The 15,992-nt window shown below is 32.9% G+C and overlaps 1 protein-coding gene across 6 annotated transcripts in view; it reads right to left on the reverse strand.

The window, feature by feature from the left end:
• Positions 1-5,595: 5,595 nt before the first annotated feature.
• Positions 5,596-15,992, reverse strand: part of LOC142324177 (double-stranded RNA-specific editase 1-like) — a 53,940-nt gene continuing 43,543 nt past the window's right edge. For 3 of the 6 annotated variants that reach the window (XM_075364918.1, XM_075364920.1, XM_075364922.1), the window contains exons 6-8: positions 10,542-10,825; positions 8,314-8,530; positions 5,596-6,433 (exon numbers count right to left, since the gene is read on the reverse strand). In XM_075364918.1, the coding sequence (XP_075221033.1) occupies positions 6,357-6,433; positions 8,314-8,530; positions 10,542-10,825 (578 nt within the window). In that variant the 3' untranslated portion in view covers positions 5,596-6,356. The remainder of the gene's footprint in view (positions 6,434-8,313; positions 8,531-10,541; positions 10,826-15,992) is intronic. The other 3 variants (XM_075364923.1, XM_075364919.1, XM_075364921.1) reach the window with 3 other exon arrangements.

A 15,992-nucleotide genomic window follows, 5' to 3' on the forward strand; every position in this document is an offset into this window, starting at 1 on the left:
TTAATGCTCCAAGCACTTTAATGGTGGACAGGCACTTTCTGGCATTCAGCAGCCTAGGCGTGGCAGCAAATCACTGTCTTTGAAGAGATAAATTTAATTATTGATAGTCATATATGTTTTAGTAGTTGATGCGGTGCACCTACCCATTTTAGTGATATATGACAAGCGGGCGATGGGACACGAAAGCGAGTGGTTTGCAGTACCACGCTTATTCTGCTCATGCTTTTAGGATAGCTGTAGGAGCTAGTTGGACACTGGTCACTAAGCTGTTTCGAGGCTCAGTAGCCATTTATGGCACAGACATTCAGTCTTATACTTTAGGGCGAATGAATGGGATGGTGGCAGGAGAAATGCCAAGCAATCCAAACATCTACATTTATTTAACCTATCCATTTCCCTCTTTAAATTTTCTAACCTAACAAATTTTTTGGACTTCTAGCATTCCACGCTGCGACTTGTAGAATGTTATTTTTTTGCTGACCCTTTCCTTAGTAGTCCCCACCCGGAGATCTGAATGGGGGACTAATTTACCTCCATAATATTTTATCAAGGAAGGCGCCTCCATCTTTGTCACATGAAAATGCAGAGTTACATTTTCTTTAAAAAAAAAAAGTAGCTGTAGTTTTCCATTGCTTTCAGCTGTGTGGTACTCAGAAGATTGAGTGATGTTGATATTGCCATTTAAGTCCTCCTCACCTACACCCTTAACAGCTACTGAAAGAGCTGCTGCCCTCTTTCAGGAATCATTTCTTAGTCTGGCTCTCAAGTTAATAACTCTCTGATATGGTTGCACCTTTGGTCCAGCTACTCTGTATCACTGAGCACTCAAGCTCCCTCACAATTAGGAAGGACTCAAATACCAGTTATTTTATATTAATCTTTAAAAGCTATATATGTTTACTTTCAAGTAGAAATAAGATCAACAAACAATAGTAATAATCACAAAAATCCATTTTAATTAAAGTCTATAATGATACATATAATTATTAGTTAGGTTAGATTTTGATACTGAGATCATTAAACATATGTGTGCGCAGACAGGCATCCTGGAAGACGCCTATCTTCCAGGACATTCAAATGAAAAGTTCTTATGGTGAAACAAAACGATTTTGTTAGTTCAGAACATTCATATATAAAATATATTCCTTATATACTTAATTTTGAGATTGAGACCCTTGCCATTTTCCTTCATATCTACTTATAAAAACCATCAGTTCTGTCCATCTATATCATTTTCCTAACGTCCATAATTCACACTCGTACAAAAAAATGTTCCATATGTATTATTTTACCAGTCTTTTACTGATCTCTAAATTTATACCAAGGTGTAATATTTATTTATTCTTTTTTAAGTTTTACTTTATCAAAGTCCTTCATTTTTCCAATTCTCCATTAGTGTAATTCTCAGATATTTGTATTTTTCAATCTGTTTCTTCATCCATCCTTATTTTTAATCTGTAGTATCTAGAGATAAAGATATGTTAAAATTAATTTAGTTTATTTTTCTTCTTGATCAATGTAAACTAGCTACTGTCATGTTCTTCTTATTTACTGAACCAGCTGATGTTAAATATTTTTTTACTTCTTTAATGTGTTATTGAGTATCCTTTAGAATGTTATTACAGATATTATTACAATGTTATTTAAATTAGTAGCATATTTACACTAACTTGTAATTAAATGTAATAAATAAAATTAAAGTGTAATAAACTTGTAACATGTAATTAAATGTAATACATTGATGTGTCCGGCTTATATTAATGAAGACAGTTAACATAACCGAAGTATGGAACTGAGGCTCTGATTATTGTACATTATATTTGGTCCTCTGGGCTAGATATATAAAAATTTAATATGATACTTACCATACCTATATATAAAAATTTATGCATGCTATAATAATCTTCATTGTTGTGATCTTTGTTAAATGTTAATACCTAATCTTGGAGTTTTTTCACTACAACAAAACTAGGTTTGTAATATAATTTATCAATTATCAAGTTAATGTTATTTAATTTTATTTTGTGTTTTCTGGCTATGCTATATTTAAATTATGGATAAGGAACAATTGTTGAACCAAAGAGAATCAATTAAGTCCTCTATTACACGAACTGGGACATTTTCAGATAAATTTGACACAAATATAACTATGATCTGTACAACAAATGATTCCATTCAAACACAATTAGAAATTGACTTTGATGATGATAGCTTATCTTTAGATCGTGAACAAATTAGTAAAATTTGTGTAACAGAATGTAAATTGCAGCATTTAATAATTTGTAATCATAAGTCAACTAATCAAGAATTTCCTGTAGATACAACAATTAAACAATTGCAATTACAACCTATTAATTTACCATTATTTAAAGGTGACATTCTTGAATGCCATCATTTAATCAAAAGGATTTATCAAATTTCAAAATTACTTTCACTTCTCTCAGGGATGATGCTCCTGCTATTATTAAAAATCTCATTAAAATTGGGTTAACATTAATTGAAAAAATGATTTGATAATAAATTTGATTGCATATTTTAATTCTGACCATATTTTAAAAATAAATTCTATAAAAAGAGAACCATATTAGATCTTCTATCTAAATTTTATTGTTTCACTTGTCAATTTACTTGAAGCAATGCAAATTTTACATATTTGAATTCATTGTGATTAAGTTTTTAACAAGACTATTATAAAACTGCCAGATTACAGAAGGAAAGTTTTCCAGACTTTCAAGAGTTCCTAGAATTTCTTGCATATTTATTAAGGGACATTTACAGACATTTTTCTACATATTAAAGGGACATTTGCAGATATTTTTCTACATATTAAGGGTTAGCATTACAACAATGCATTCAAATCTTATCACAAATATCTTACTTCAAACACTAATAAGATTCATATGCAGCATGTCTATTGTTATTCGAGATCTAACTTTAGACAATGTTTATTCTGTAACTTGAATTGTCTTTAAGTAACTTAAAACCAGGGGTTTCTAAGCAACCTTTTAAGTTTAAAAGTTTAAGTAAACTTAACCTACCGTTAAGTTATTCTGTATACTGCTGTATATAATAACATTTTAAGTCACACTCATTCATGTAGAATTTTGTTAACTCAGGCATTCAATCTAATTTTTGCACATATGTTTTGCTTGTAAATTAGGTTTTAAACTTAATAAAGAGTATATGCCTACTTCTGGCATAAATAAAGCATTAAATCAGTGGTTCCCAAACTTTTCAGTGTCATGGTGGCCTTTCAGAATCATGGCACCCTTTGTAAATTAAAATTTTTCCATGGCAACCAATTGTGAAGATAAAATATTTTGTGGCTCCCCAAGGCACTGTGGTGGGAATCACAGTATTAACTAATACTGATTATAGTGTAGTACTACTTGCATACAAAACTTTTCAAGCTGTATTGTACTGTTTTGTCATATTGAAATTTCCAATCTTAATTTAACTCAAAATTTATTCCTAAATTTAACATACAAAATATTGATATTTTAATTGGAGCTCAGTTTTATTTGGATCTTATTTTTCCTCGTAAACTTATTCAAAATCCAAGATCCTAGCTTAATCTCTTGAATAATAGATTAAGCTAGGATATATTGTCTGCCTATTAAAGTTAACATATTGTTACATCCCTTCTTCTAATCGTTAAACTATACTTGGAAAATCAACAAAATTGATTCTGATGTTTGTTAAAGCTTAATACCACTAGAAGCAATCAAGGCAGATTTATTTTTGAAAAATAGGTTTATGTCTGGAACGAAGGTTATCCAACAATTATAATCTTTAAAGGGAATATACCACACAAGAATATTTTTATTTAGGTCAAATGTCATCACTCAATTGATGAACTTACCTCCCCAATATTTAAGCCCACAAGTCTTAGTTACTTGAACCTGTTCTCAAACAGGATCAATTTTATAAATTCTTAAAATGAATATATATAATATTTATGAATTCATACCTTCAGATAAAATAAAAAATGTATCGTCAGAAATTAAACTTAATGATTTTAATTTATAATGCTTACTGTGGTGTGAATCTCCAGAGGAGGAACACTGGAACAGCTTGTGCATACTTAGCCACTATGGTTCAATAAAATCGAAGGATTTCTCATGACTGTGTAATGGCTATTAGAAAAATATTATTTTTATATTTATATCTTCCATCATGTGATAGGTGATTCACCTGTTCGGTTGCAAAGGGTTACCAGCTCTTAATAGGCCGGCCCTAGAAATCATTATTTCCTTGGGGAACCTTCAGTTCTATTACCATCCTCTATTAACACGGTCCTTTCACCTCTCCCTGTTCTCTACTATTGTTGCACAAGAGTAGAACATTCTGATATCCTAAATCAACTAAAAACTGATGTTTCTAATGTACTGCAACACATTCCATCAAGGTTACAACACCCATCATATTACTTTTGAGCATTTGGGTCTTTTACACTCTGGTATAGAATTGACATTCAGAAGTACTGGGTCATAGATGCCAATACATTTCGTTTTAATGTAAAAACTCAGTGCAAAAACTCACCTTCCATCTGTGCAGTAGAGTATGGAGGTCCACTTAGATTTGACCTTCAAAGACCTGTACATCTTATATTGCATCTGTATAGCACTAATTAGTGTATTTGCTAATTTGCAATTAGCCCCGTTTTGCTTGCTTGCAGTTAGCGTCACTCATAGCAACAGTCTGTATTTCTACAAACCTTTTCAGATGATTCTAATTTACATTCCTCCAAGAAAATCTATCGTAATATGAGCATATTTACATGCTCTTTGCATGTATATACATACATACAGAAACACATTTGCATAAACACATAACAGTACAACACACAGATAATTTTCCAATGGCATTACAATAATTTAGGTTACCAGCAATAAGTGTCCCCCAGGAACACAACACATTTGATGTAACTGTTTATTATACTGTAAGAAATGAATGTTTGTATAATTCATTTATAGTTCCATTATTCATTTATATAATTCCATTATTGCTGATGCTAGTTTTTACACTACGTGACTTCCTTGTACATCTTACATATACACATTTTGCAGGATTGAAGCCCTTGCCCCCGGTCGCATGGGCTACCATAACCCACCAGCATGGTCACTCCCACCAGGAGCCACACACCAATCTTCAGTTAAAAGTACTCCCTCTGCAGACTTACACGACAGACTGGTCTGCACCAGAATTACTAAAGACAGGTAAATGGGAGAAAAGCGTGGTGCTATATGAATCAGACATTTTCTTCCACAAAGCCTCTTCATTTGCCACAAATAAGAGGCATATTAATAATATTTGAGGGACAGGTAGATGTTAGGGGTGTAGTAGGGGGTATACTGAAAATAAAAAGCACTCACTACATACGGAAGATATATGGAAAGTTAACACGGCTAACACGTCAAAAATAGAACTTGTTAGACTTCAAAAGTCTTCCTGATTTTTTAAAAACTTATTAAAATTAAAACTTCCAAACTTAAGATATAAATTTTTGCAGAGATCCTTCGTTATAAGTCTGTAAGTAAAATAATAAGGATAGTTTTAAAAGAATATATGATTCGAAAATAAAAGATGTTTCATTCATTACGAGAAGTTTTATTTTTTACTTAAATTATTCACATTAAACATTAACAATAAAACAATAAAATAAAACAATAAAATGATAATCAAGAATTTCTTTGTATACTTTTACATACGTTCAAATCATAAATAAAAAAAAGGTACAACTGTTCCTTTTTAATTAAAATAATTAAATAAAAAGAGTTTAATTTTACAATAAAATAATGAAGAGTTAAAACAATGTTTACTGCAAGCAGACCACTATAAACAATTTTCTACTTTCCACAACTAAACTAATAACTTTCTTTCATCTCCCACTTCAATAAATTTAATTTCTTTGTATTACTTTTACATCTGTTCAAATCATAAATAAAAAAGGAACAACTGTTCCTTTTTAATTAAAATATTTACAATTAAAATAATTGATAATTTAATTAAAATATTTACAATTAAAATAATTGATAATTTAATTAAAATATTAAAATAATTGATAATTTAATTAAAATATTAAAATATTTACAATTAAAATAATTGATAAAGAGTTAAAACAATGTTCTGCAAGCAGACTACTATAAACAATTTTTTACTTTCCACAATTAAACTAATCACTTTCTTTTATCTCCACTTCAATAAATTTATTGTGGTTAATGCTTTCTTGAATAATACTGAACAAAAAAATCATTAACATTGAATATGCGGATTATTAATATATATTTTACATTTCATAGAAAAAATAACCAAAATAGTAAATGGGAGAGATGCTACTGACAGTATTGTCCACATTAATCACCATATATAACACCCATTTTAATTAAAGCCGCTTTGGCACATTCTCTTTTTGCGTCTTTTTTGTTACCGGCTGAAAACAAAAACAAAAAATTCATTAATTAAGCATTTAGTTATGAATTTTTTTTCATAATCTTTGTACATGTCAATAAACGTGCATGTGCTAACGACATTAACAGAACATTCAGTATCACTGAGGCTCATATGACCACAAAAATGTGGTAACCACTTATAAACTGTACTAACTGAAGGTTTTTCATTACTCTCCTGATGTGCTGCCCTTCATAGTAATGTTCAACCAGAGAAAAAAATTGACTGATCTTTTTTTCATTGGTCATCAGTCATTGGGGTGGTCATCTTTTTTTCATCCACTGGTCAAACACGGAGAAATTAACTGATAAACTAAAAAATGCTACTGAAAAATCCTGTGAATATCCCAACAGTGGTACTAACACTCTGACTTCCTTAAGGTTGGTGAACCTGTCGTTCATGGCCATGCTAGTAATGTACACACTGCATTGTTGTCAGTTGTCACGTTTTAGTATCTTTGATTAAATTACATTATATTAGTTATTATGTTAAAGTGATAGTGAATCAATGTTGCCGCTGACTGTGTAGTACGTGGAGTCAGCAATCAAAATGTTATGTTAAAGTGATAGTGAATCAATGTTGCCGCTGACTGTGTAGTACGTGGAGTCAGCAATCAAAATGTTAAGCAGACTTAAAATTCATAGGCAGTTTGTTGCTGAGATAATTTAACAGTGATAATTTAATGAATGAAAGAAGTTCTCAGGGTGGCTCTCAATGATTTCCGACCCGGCCCTCTTTTGATCGGTCGCATTGTTCATGACCATTTAGGCTTCATGTTCTTCACAGAACATCACAATGCTTTGGAATTTTTGATGCGCTACACAATCAAACGTGGATGATACTGCAGTCAAGTAAATGGCATCATCCTCAATCACCAACCACACCGACAAAGGTCAAAGTTTGCCAGACATTGATGCAAACTGATGCCAGTCTTTTGAGGATTAGTTTGGCATATTGCCCATTCAAAATTGGGAACATGGGCAACTGACAAGACTCAATGCTGCACATGTCATGTCCACATGTTGCGGGTCCAACACATGATTTACTGAGATGGGAAAATTATGATCCACCATATCGTCCAAACTCTGGTAATCAGTTCCTTCTGATTACAATTTGTTTGAGATTTGAGTGATAAGCAATTCGCAGATGATTATGATGAATTAATAAATGTCTTAATTCGTGTGACAACTAGTAAAGAAGTAGTAAAGGTATGAATAAATTAGTAAAGATTTCAGAATAAATCTTTTTAAATGAAATTGTATTTATTTTAGAAAAATAAATTTATGAGAACCTCTCATAATTTATGAAAAATCCATCTTTAAAACATTTTCAAACAATTAAGCATTAATGCTTGCTTTTAAAAACAAATTATTTGCTGAATTAACTAGAGTTACAATGACAGATAATTTGAATGAAATGGATCCCCCCATTTCAAAATTTATCTAAATTAACTCTGCTAAAGTGAATAATGTATATTCACACAAAAAGAAGTACAATAAATTACAGATTCAAACTACATACTTCAGTTAAATATTCATTTTCTCCATTAGAAAATGTATTTTGAATGAGTGACTCATTTGTAATTAAGATTGGTAAACTAATGAAATTCAAAATTATTTAAATATCTTAGAATTTTTACATTCTATTACATAAATGTTGTATGATATAATATTTGTTAAATTAACAAATGGTCGTAACTACTTTTACTTATTACCTACTTAACAGTAAGTAAGATTCCAGTGGTGTTCATCTTGCCATCATTAAAAAAATCTTAACAAATACAAGAATAACAAAGACATGTAATTAGTGTAGCAACAAGATGTAAAAATCAATAAGCAAGATTACAATAAAAAAGATACTAACCGATACCAACAAACTCTTCTCCATCAATAACAACAGACATACTGAAGGTTACGTGAGGAGCAATGCCACTGCTCTGCTCAGAATACGGACACCCAGGTCTCAACTGATTCAACAGCTGCACAGGATTACGCTTGTGGGCATCTTCAGGTATCTTCTTCATTGGCATCGGTGGTCCAGAAGCCTGCACAAAAGATTCAGCCGACTGAATCAGTTCGACCTTATAGATTATAATAAAATTAAAAAGCGAAATGACAGGATTCAATTTGTAAGTGCAAACCTAACCCAAATCTGGATTAGGCAAAACCAATTACTGGCTTCAGGCATGATGCATTTGCAGATGAGAACACCGGTATCCACAGCCTAGCATTCAAACCTATAAAAGCACAACTTCCTTTACAAGGACAATTAAGAACTCAAAATGACAGTTTTGTCATGTCAATGACATAGTTGTATTGTCATTACAACTAGGTATTGTCAACACAATACTAGAATCATAGAGAGATATTGTTTTGCTACAAACATATTCAACAAACAGATATTTCATCAGTTAATATTATAAGATTTAGATTTCTGTGAAAAATAATATAAATTAAAAATATTAAATTAAATATTAATATTATATTAATTAATTTAATATTAAATTTAGCCAGAACTGGATACCAAAACATTTGCCATAAGCAAAGAGAGAACTTATGTGCTCAGGAATACAACTTTTAACAAGCTAAGATACAAAACAAAAAAAATCTTAATTTTTATAATATACCTTTTTTAAAGCATGCAAAATTAATTTTTTCAAAAGAAAAAGTTGATTACGGTTTTTATAATTTATAAATTACAATTTTAGGAAATATTGTTTTTTTATGTAATATCTTTATCTTCAATTTCAACACATTTTGACAAAAGATATTTTTCAGCTCACACCAACTTTACTTTGCACAGTGATCAAATTTTAAAGGTTAAAAAAAAATATTGGTTTTATATTGAGATTTTCTAACATATATATCAGGTGTGCAAATAAGAAACCAGAAATTTTTTATAGAAAATACATACATGTTTATTGTGCAAAAATTATAAAAAAAAATATTTTATTCAAAATATTGTCAGTCACTAGCTATAGCTTGGTTTGGATGTCAAACCAAGCCGTTTTCATAAGAAGGCTGCTCAGCAAGTGCATGTCCCATCGATGAAATAGTAGTCAGAAGGAGCCAAGTCTGGTGAGCAAAAAAGTATTTCCCAACTGAAAGCCTCAGTCATTATTTCCTTGACCAGTTTGCTGTGTGTGATGGTGCATTATGAAGTTGCCTTTTTTGATATTTTGGTTGTTCACGCAATGCTAGATTCGTATTAATGGTTTCGCCAGGTTTAGCAGCTTCTGATCCCACCAAGCACATCTTTCCATAGAGTAATCCTAATATAGAGAAATATATCCTCTTTTCATCATCACCTGTCACAAAATGACGAAATGACTTACTTTTGTACCTTCTTGAGCAGCATGCAAATGGTTTTTCAGTTTTCTTGCTGTCTTTCATTCCATGTAACACTTTCCCATGGAAAGTTCAAAAGATGAAGTTCCACATATGGGGAGACGAATGTTTATCTTGTGAATTGATCCGCGTTTGAGCAACATCCTCATCCAACAATGCTTGCAATTTGCTGGCTTAAAACTTTTTCCATGTTCGTTACTCACATCAATCGTCTCTTTCAAATTTTTTAAACCATTCAAAAGCACTGTGATTTACCAAGAGCATGCTCACCGTAAGCTTCAACAAGCAAATCAATGCTGTCGGCGTACCCCGTATGGAGGTAAATTAAGGGTGCGAGTGTACAACTGCAGGGTACAACAGCCATGCAGGGTTTTTGGGGCCGCAGATGGCCATTTCGAATTTGACTTGATTTTATTATGTTTCATTAATTTTAACACGGGCATCAACCGTCCACAATAAAATGCAAGGATCCATAGCTTTGCTGAAGGTCAAGCGTATGTCAGGCTTAACCGGATTAGATCTCTCGATGGACTTAGAAATGAGAAAAAAACTAATGAGAAATGTTTTATAAAAACATTTGTCGAAAAATGTGATTGTTTGATATTTAAGTATATTAGAAATTTCAAAATATGATTTTATCTTTTGAAATCCAAATTAAAGTCAAAATATGATTAAAACTAGGTCAATTTTTTTTTAATTTTTGTAATATATTAATTCTACTAGTTTAGATTAAAAACGACTTACTGGCTGTGATACTACAGTACTACTGCGACTTACGGGTCGTGACAAAGTACTGCTGCGTGCAGGTATTGGTAAAACTGGAACTTCAATCCCTTGATTCTGCCATTCTAGGAAAAGTTTATGTAATGCAAAGGATGCAATGCTACCCCATGGAATATCATCTTCTGGGATTCGTCTTTTTGGTCTATTACTGCTAACACTGCTGCCATCCATTGTATCATCAATATTTCCACTTTCTGATTTCACATCCTCTGTCACTGATTCAGTCTGAGAATGTTCCATTTGTTCTTCAAGGAAAATCATGAAAAAAATACCAGATTAAGAATTCTATCAATTTAAGAATAATCATTTTATTTATTTATTTTTATTTTAAAATTCTAAATATATAATATAAGATTAGTTTTGAAATAAATATAGTTACAAATAAATAGTTTGTAACTAACTCATATCCTACACACATACACATAATCGGTTGACCCCAGAAAAAGTTGTTTTAGATTGTTACATGGTATATTCGATATATCAAGATTCTGAAGGAAACACAACTTCTAAACAACAGCTATTCCAAACATTTGATACCGTCCCATATGGCTTAGAGAAAAAGAATGTTTTGTTTTTGAAGAATGAAACAAACTGCTTCCGTGGCCAGGCAGCTTTGTAGACTTAAACCCAATTGAAAATGTTTGGGCAATAGTCAAAAAATTCATACAATAAAACTCTTACAATAAAATTGGTATGGTTTTATGATTAAGAAATCAAAAAATGCGTAGTACCACTTAAGCATGAACAAATTATATAAAAGTTAAAATTAAATTTAGTAAATATCTAGTTACATTTACAAATTGTACAGATGGTTTTTTTTTTAAATAATGTTACTTTTAATTACTTTTAATTAAATAGCATCTCTGATTAATTCGCATGCTGTCAATTTATATACAATTTTAATTTTTAACTTACCTAATAAAAATAACTGTTATATAACGTAGATTATTTTACTTCATAATTATACTTATACGATCATAACTATTTATGATCGTATAATCATTCATAATTATAATCATTCATAATTATACGATCACAACCATGGATATTAGCCTGTAGATGATTATATATATATATATATATATTACAAAGATATCAATTCAAACTACTTTACTTAAATTCATCACCAAAGCCAAAGTTATGCAAATACATAATGCCACTGATAATTCAAGGATCACAAACACACTTTTTACAAAGTTACCAAGTGTGTAAATATGAAACCGGAATTTGCCCATAGATGGCCCTACTTGCCAATATAGTTACCATCAAACCGCATTACTACGTGTAGACAGCATTGATTGGATGAGGATGACGCAAACAACAACTCGTGGATCAATTAAATGTAATACAAGTCTCCATTTGTTTGAAAGCCATGGGAAAGATCCAGATGGAAAAATGGGTTCCACATGAAGTGAATGAAAGACAGCAAAACTGAAAAACCACTGCCACCAGGTACAAAAGAAAGTCATCATCTCTTGTGCGAAAGAAAAACGCTTGTGCGTTTTTCTTTCGAAAGGAAAGGATCCATCGCCTGGATCCTTTTTTTTTAAAAAAAGGATAGTTTTAAAGGTTTTAAAACTATTCTAAAAGATGAATAAAACTTAAAGAGTTACAAAGTCCAAGATGGGTGTAAAGGGCAGCCCATTCTTGGATGACAAAAGACTAACATAAAACTAAAATAACAAAATTAAATAAAACTTAGAACTAACACAAATTATATAATTTAACTATGTTAAATAAAAATTAAAAAGTTGAAATAACTAAAATCTTTAAAATTTAACAAATTACAATAAGGAATGCAACAGGCTCCTAATCGGATAAAAAAAAATCAAAAACTTATTAAAAGCTATTCCAGCATTAAAAAATATACGCAACAATATTAAATTTTTTACATTAACCCAGCACTACGCAAAAATAGAAACATCCGAGTTAAAATTTCATTATTCAATTTACGACACAACGCCGCATTACATATGCAATCCATGAGTCATGGGGCAGTTGCATCGTGCGCATAGGAGTGCTTGTTCTCTTGTCATCAGGTAATCGTGTGTGATCCTCATGTGTCCAATCCGCAATCGACAAAGGACTACTTCCTCACGCTGAATTTTTCTGTATGAGGAGTTTATTATCAACGGTAGCCGGTCCAGTCACCTTGCCACCACGCTCTCAGTGATTGTTTTACACAATTAATAAAATCAGAGGTAGCAATTCGGTTGGTGAAAGGAGGCTGATTACATGCTTCCTTGGAAGCAGAATCTGCATGTTCATTACCTGGAATCCCTACATGGCTAGGGACCCAGCAAAAAGTTACTTCTGTGTTGCGATTATTCAACGCGATTGCGTTGTAAATTTCAATGACTATAGGATGTTTAGAATAAAAGTTTTTTAAGGCTTGGAGAGCACTACACGAGTCACTGCAAATTCCCTATATTTAGGGTTAATGATGTTTAAAGCCTTATTTATAGCGTATGATTCAGCGGTAAACACACTCGTAATACTGGGTAGACCAAACATATAAGTTCTTTCATTGACAACAAATGCACAACCAACGGTATCGTTTTGTTTCGATCTATCAGTGTCTGGTTTCATCTTGGAGAACACACTGAAACATTTGCTGGAAGACAATAGGTAGTGTTGATTGTTTATTGTATGTTGTAAGGTCAAAGTAAAATTTATAAGGTTTATAATAATTAATTTAATTTTTTAATTAACAGTTAATTTATAAGGTCTCCACGGAGGATATGAGCAAGGATACGTAGGAAAGAATGACCGTGTGTCAACATTTACATGTTGCAGCAGACACCAGGTACAGACACCTAGGACAACGTGGATGGTCCTCATACTTTCCTAGATTAGGATTTCTAAAGACTGACTTAAGAACCGGGTGATTTGGCTGTCCTCTGAGATGAAAGCATGATGTACACTATCCAGCATTTTAAGCACGGTTTGACGAGCTGAAGAGTAGGCGACACAACCATAATCTAAACTGTAACGAACAAAGGTAAAAACGTATCATACATGACCTATCAGCTCCCCAGTTGGTGTTAGTAAGGACTCGCATCATATCTAGAAATGTTTGACCCAAGTAAGTCGGCTATCAAAACCTAAAAACTTGAAGTAGGTAGATAAATAGTAATAGTCTCTCCGTTCAGAAAAACTTGCGGAATAGAAGTGTTTCGTAGCTGAGAAAAAACTACACATTTTGTTTTTTTCTGATGAAAATGTGAAACCAGTAATCCTGGACCAAGCTTCAAGGTGAGATATAGTGTTCCGCAGCTCTGCTGTGGGTGTTGAACGGCTTGCAATGTAAATAGCAAAATCATCAGCAAATAGAGAACATGTCTGGTAATACTGTTCATGGCTACAGAAAATAAGGTGACACTTAATACACTACCTTGAGGCACTCCATTCTCCAAGATGACTATCTCCGATTCTCGAGCGAATCATCCACCCGCACACGACCTGTTTGGTGATTTAAGAATCCCCGGATAAAAGCACACCCTTCTTTGAGGGTGTTAAGAATACCACGTCGCCAGACTGTGTCATACACCTTTTTTATATCAAAGAGGTGTTGGCGGAGGAAAGCATTTTGTATTGCTGTTTCTAGTGACACTAAATGGTCAATGGATGTCGAAAACCATTCTGGAGAGAAAGCCATGTTTCTCCAACTACCATGTAAGCCTGCGGTTTACCCCATTATTTTATACTTGTTAATGATATAGGGCGGTAGGTTGAGGGGCTGGTTACCAGGTTCCTGTGAGTTTTTAAGTGCATGTAACAATTCCTTAAATACGAATTCCTTAAAACACCACTCTAGCCATGCGGTATAAATTTAGATGTTCTGCTGTAGGCCTACGATTAAATTTGCGTAGTGCCTGCCATCGATTCCTAATAGCATATTTGCAATCATCATTCCACCATGGAACGAAAGGACGTCTAGGTTTACCCGATGTTTGTGGGATTATCTGTCGGCATTCTCAAGTATCATGGATGTAAAAGAGGTCAAGGATGTTCGCATCATCGTCATACTGCAATTCATTCCAATCCGGCTTTTCAACAATCCATCTGCGTGGCTTTCTTTTAATCTCGCAACTACATCAAAATCAATAATAATTGGTCTGTGATCACTGCCGTGAAAGTCATCACAAACAGACCAATTAAAATGAGGAAGTAAATTCGGCGAGCATATGGAGAGATCAATGTTAGATACAGTGCCAGATAAGAACATGAATGTGTAATCTATTATTCAGTAGACAAAGGTCCAAGTCTTGTCTCAATTTCCTCGAGTGGAGCAGAAGATTGAGCCCGATGGTGATGGTATTTGCATGAGGAGATTTGAGACATCTAGAGCACTGAACTCAGTGTTCGGTGAGAGATACAGGTTGCAGATATCCAATTTAAAGGGGATAGAGACCTTTACTGCAATAGCAGGAATGACAGTGAAGATAGTCTTATCTCTCACAGAAGTATCCTCTGAGTGTAATTGGGTCATGTTGTAGTGTAATTGGGTCATGATGAGTTTCTTGGAAACACATGATTAGTGGATCATGTGCATGTGCCAGTACTCTAATATCTTCAATGCGGGACCGAATACCTCGAACATTCCACTGAATAATGTTCATAAGTGTAAAAAAAAATAAATAAAAAAATTAAATAATTAAATTTCAGAAATGATATAAAAATTAGCTGTACGTGATTCGGTTTTTCTTTTTTGTATTTTTTATTTTAATGATACCCTAGGGTCAGGTGGTTCTTCAACCATATCCTCAAGTATATGAGGTGATAGTGGAGGAGATTTATTTGAATGGGATGCTGCAGTTGACATCCCAGAGGAGATAGTTATGTGGGGGTTCCCTTTACGGGGAGCTTATTAGGTGGCTTACTGCCAGCTGTGATAGTCGCTACTCGTGCCAGTACGACTTTGGGAACAGGAACTTACACTGTTGGATTCACTAACTGCGACGGAGGACTTTTTATTCATTTTTGTCAGCTCTGAGATAGTGGCTGTAAGTGAAGCTACTTGATCAGAAAGCATCTGAACAAAAGTTTTTTAAGCTCATTGCAGGATCCGCACTGCTGATTATTAACATTTGTATGTTTAGATGTAGCAGTGGCAAAAGATCCGTGAATTGAAATCTTTTTATATTCTCTACGTGCAGCCGGGAAAGATAGTTTTTGCTCCGTACAGATTTTGAGTGGCAAAAGATACATCTGGTTTAACCAGGTTCCGTGAATTGTTTATCTTTTTATATTCTCTACGTGCAGCCGGGGAAGGTAGTTTTTGCTCTGTACAGATTTTGAGAATTAACTTTTCTTCTTTAAAAGTTGGGCAATCTCGGGAGCGGGTTGTATGTGGACCACTGCAGTGGTCCACATTTTTCACTTTCTTTGCAGTTAGTGTTGACCTTCTTT

The sequence above is a fragment of the Lycorma delicatula genome, chromosome 4 (genome assembly GCF_047948215.1).
Source record: "Lycorma delicatula isolate Av1 chromosome 4, ASM4794821v1, whole genome shotgun sequence".
Taxonomy (NCBI): Eukaryota; Metazoa; Arthropoda; class Insecta; order Hemiptera; family Fulgoridae; genus Lycorma; species Lycorma delicatula.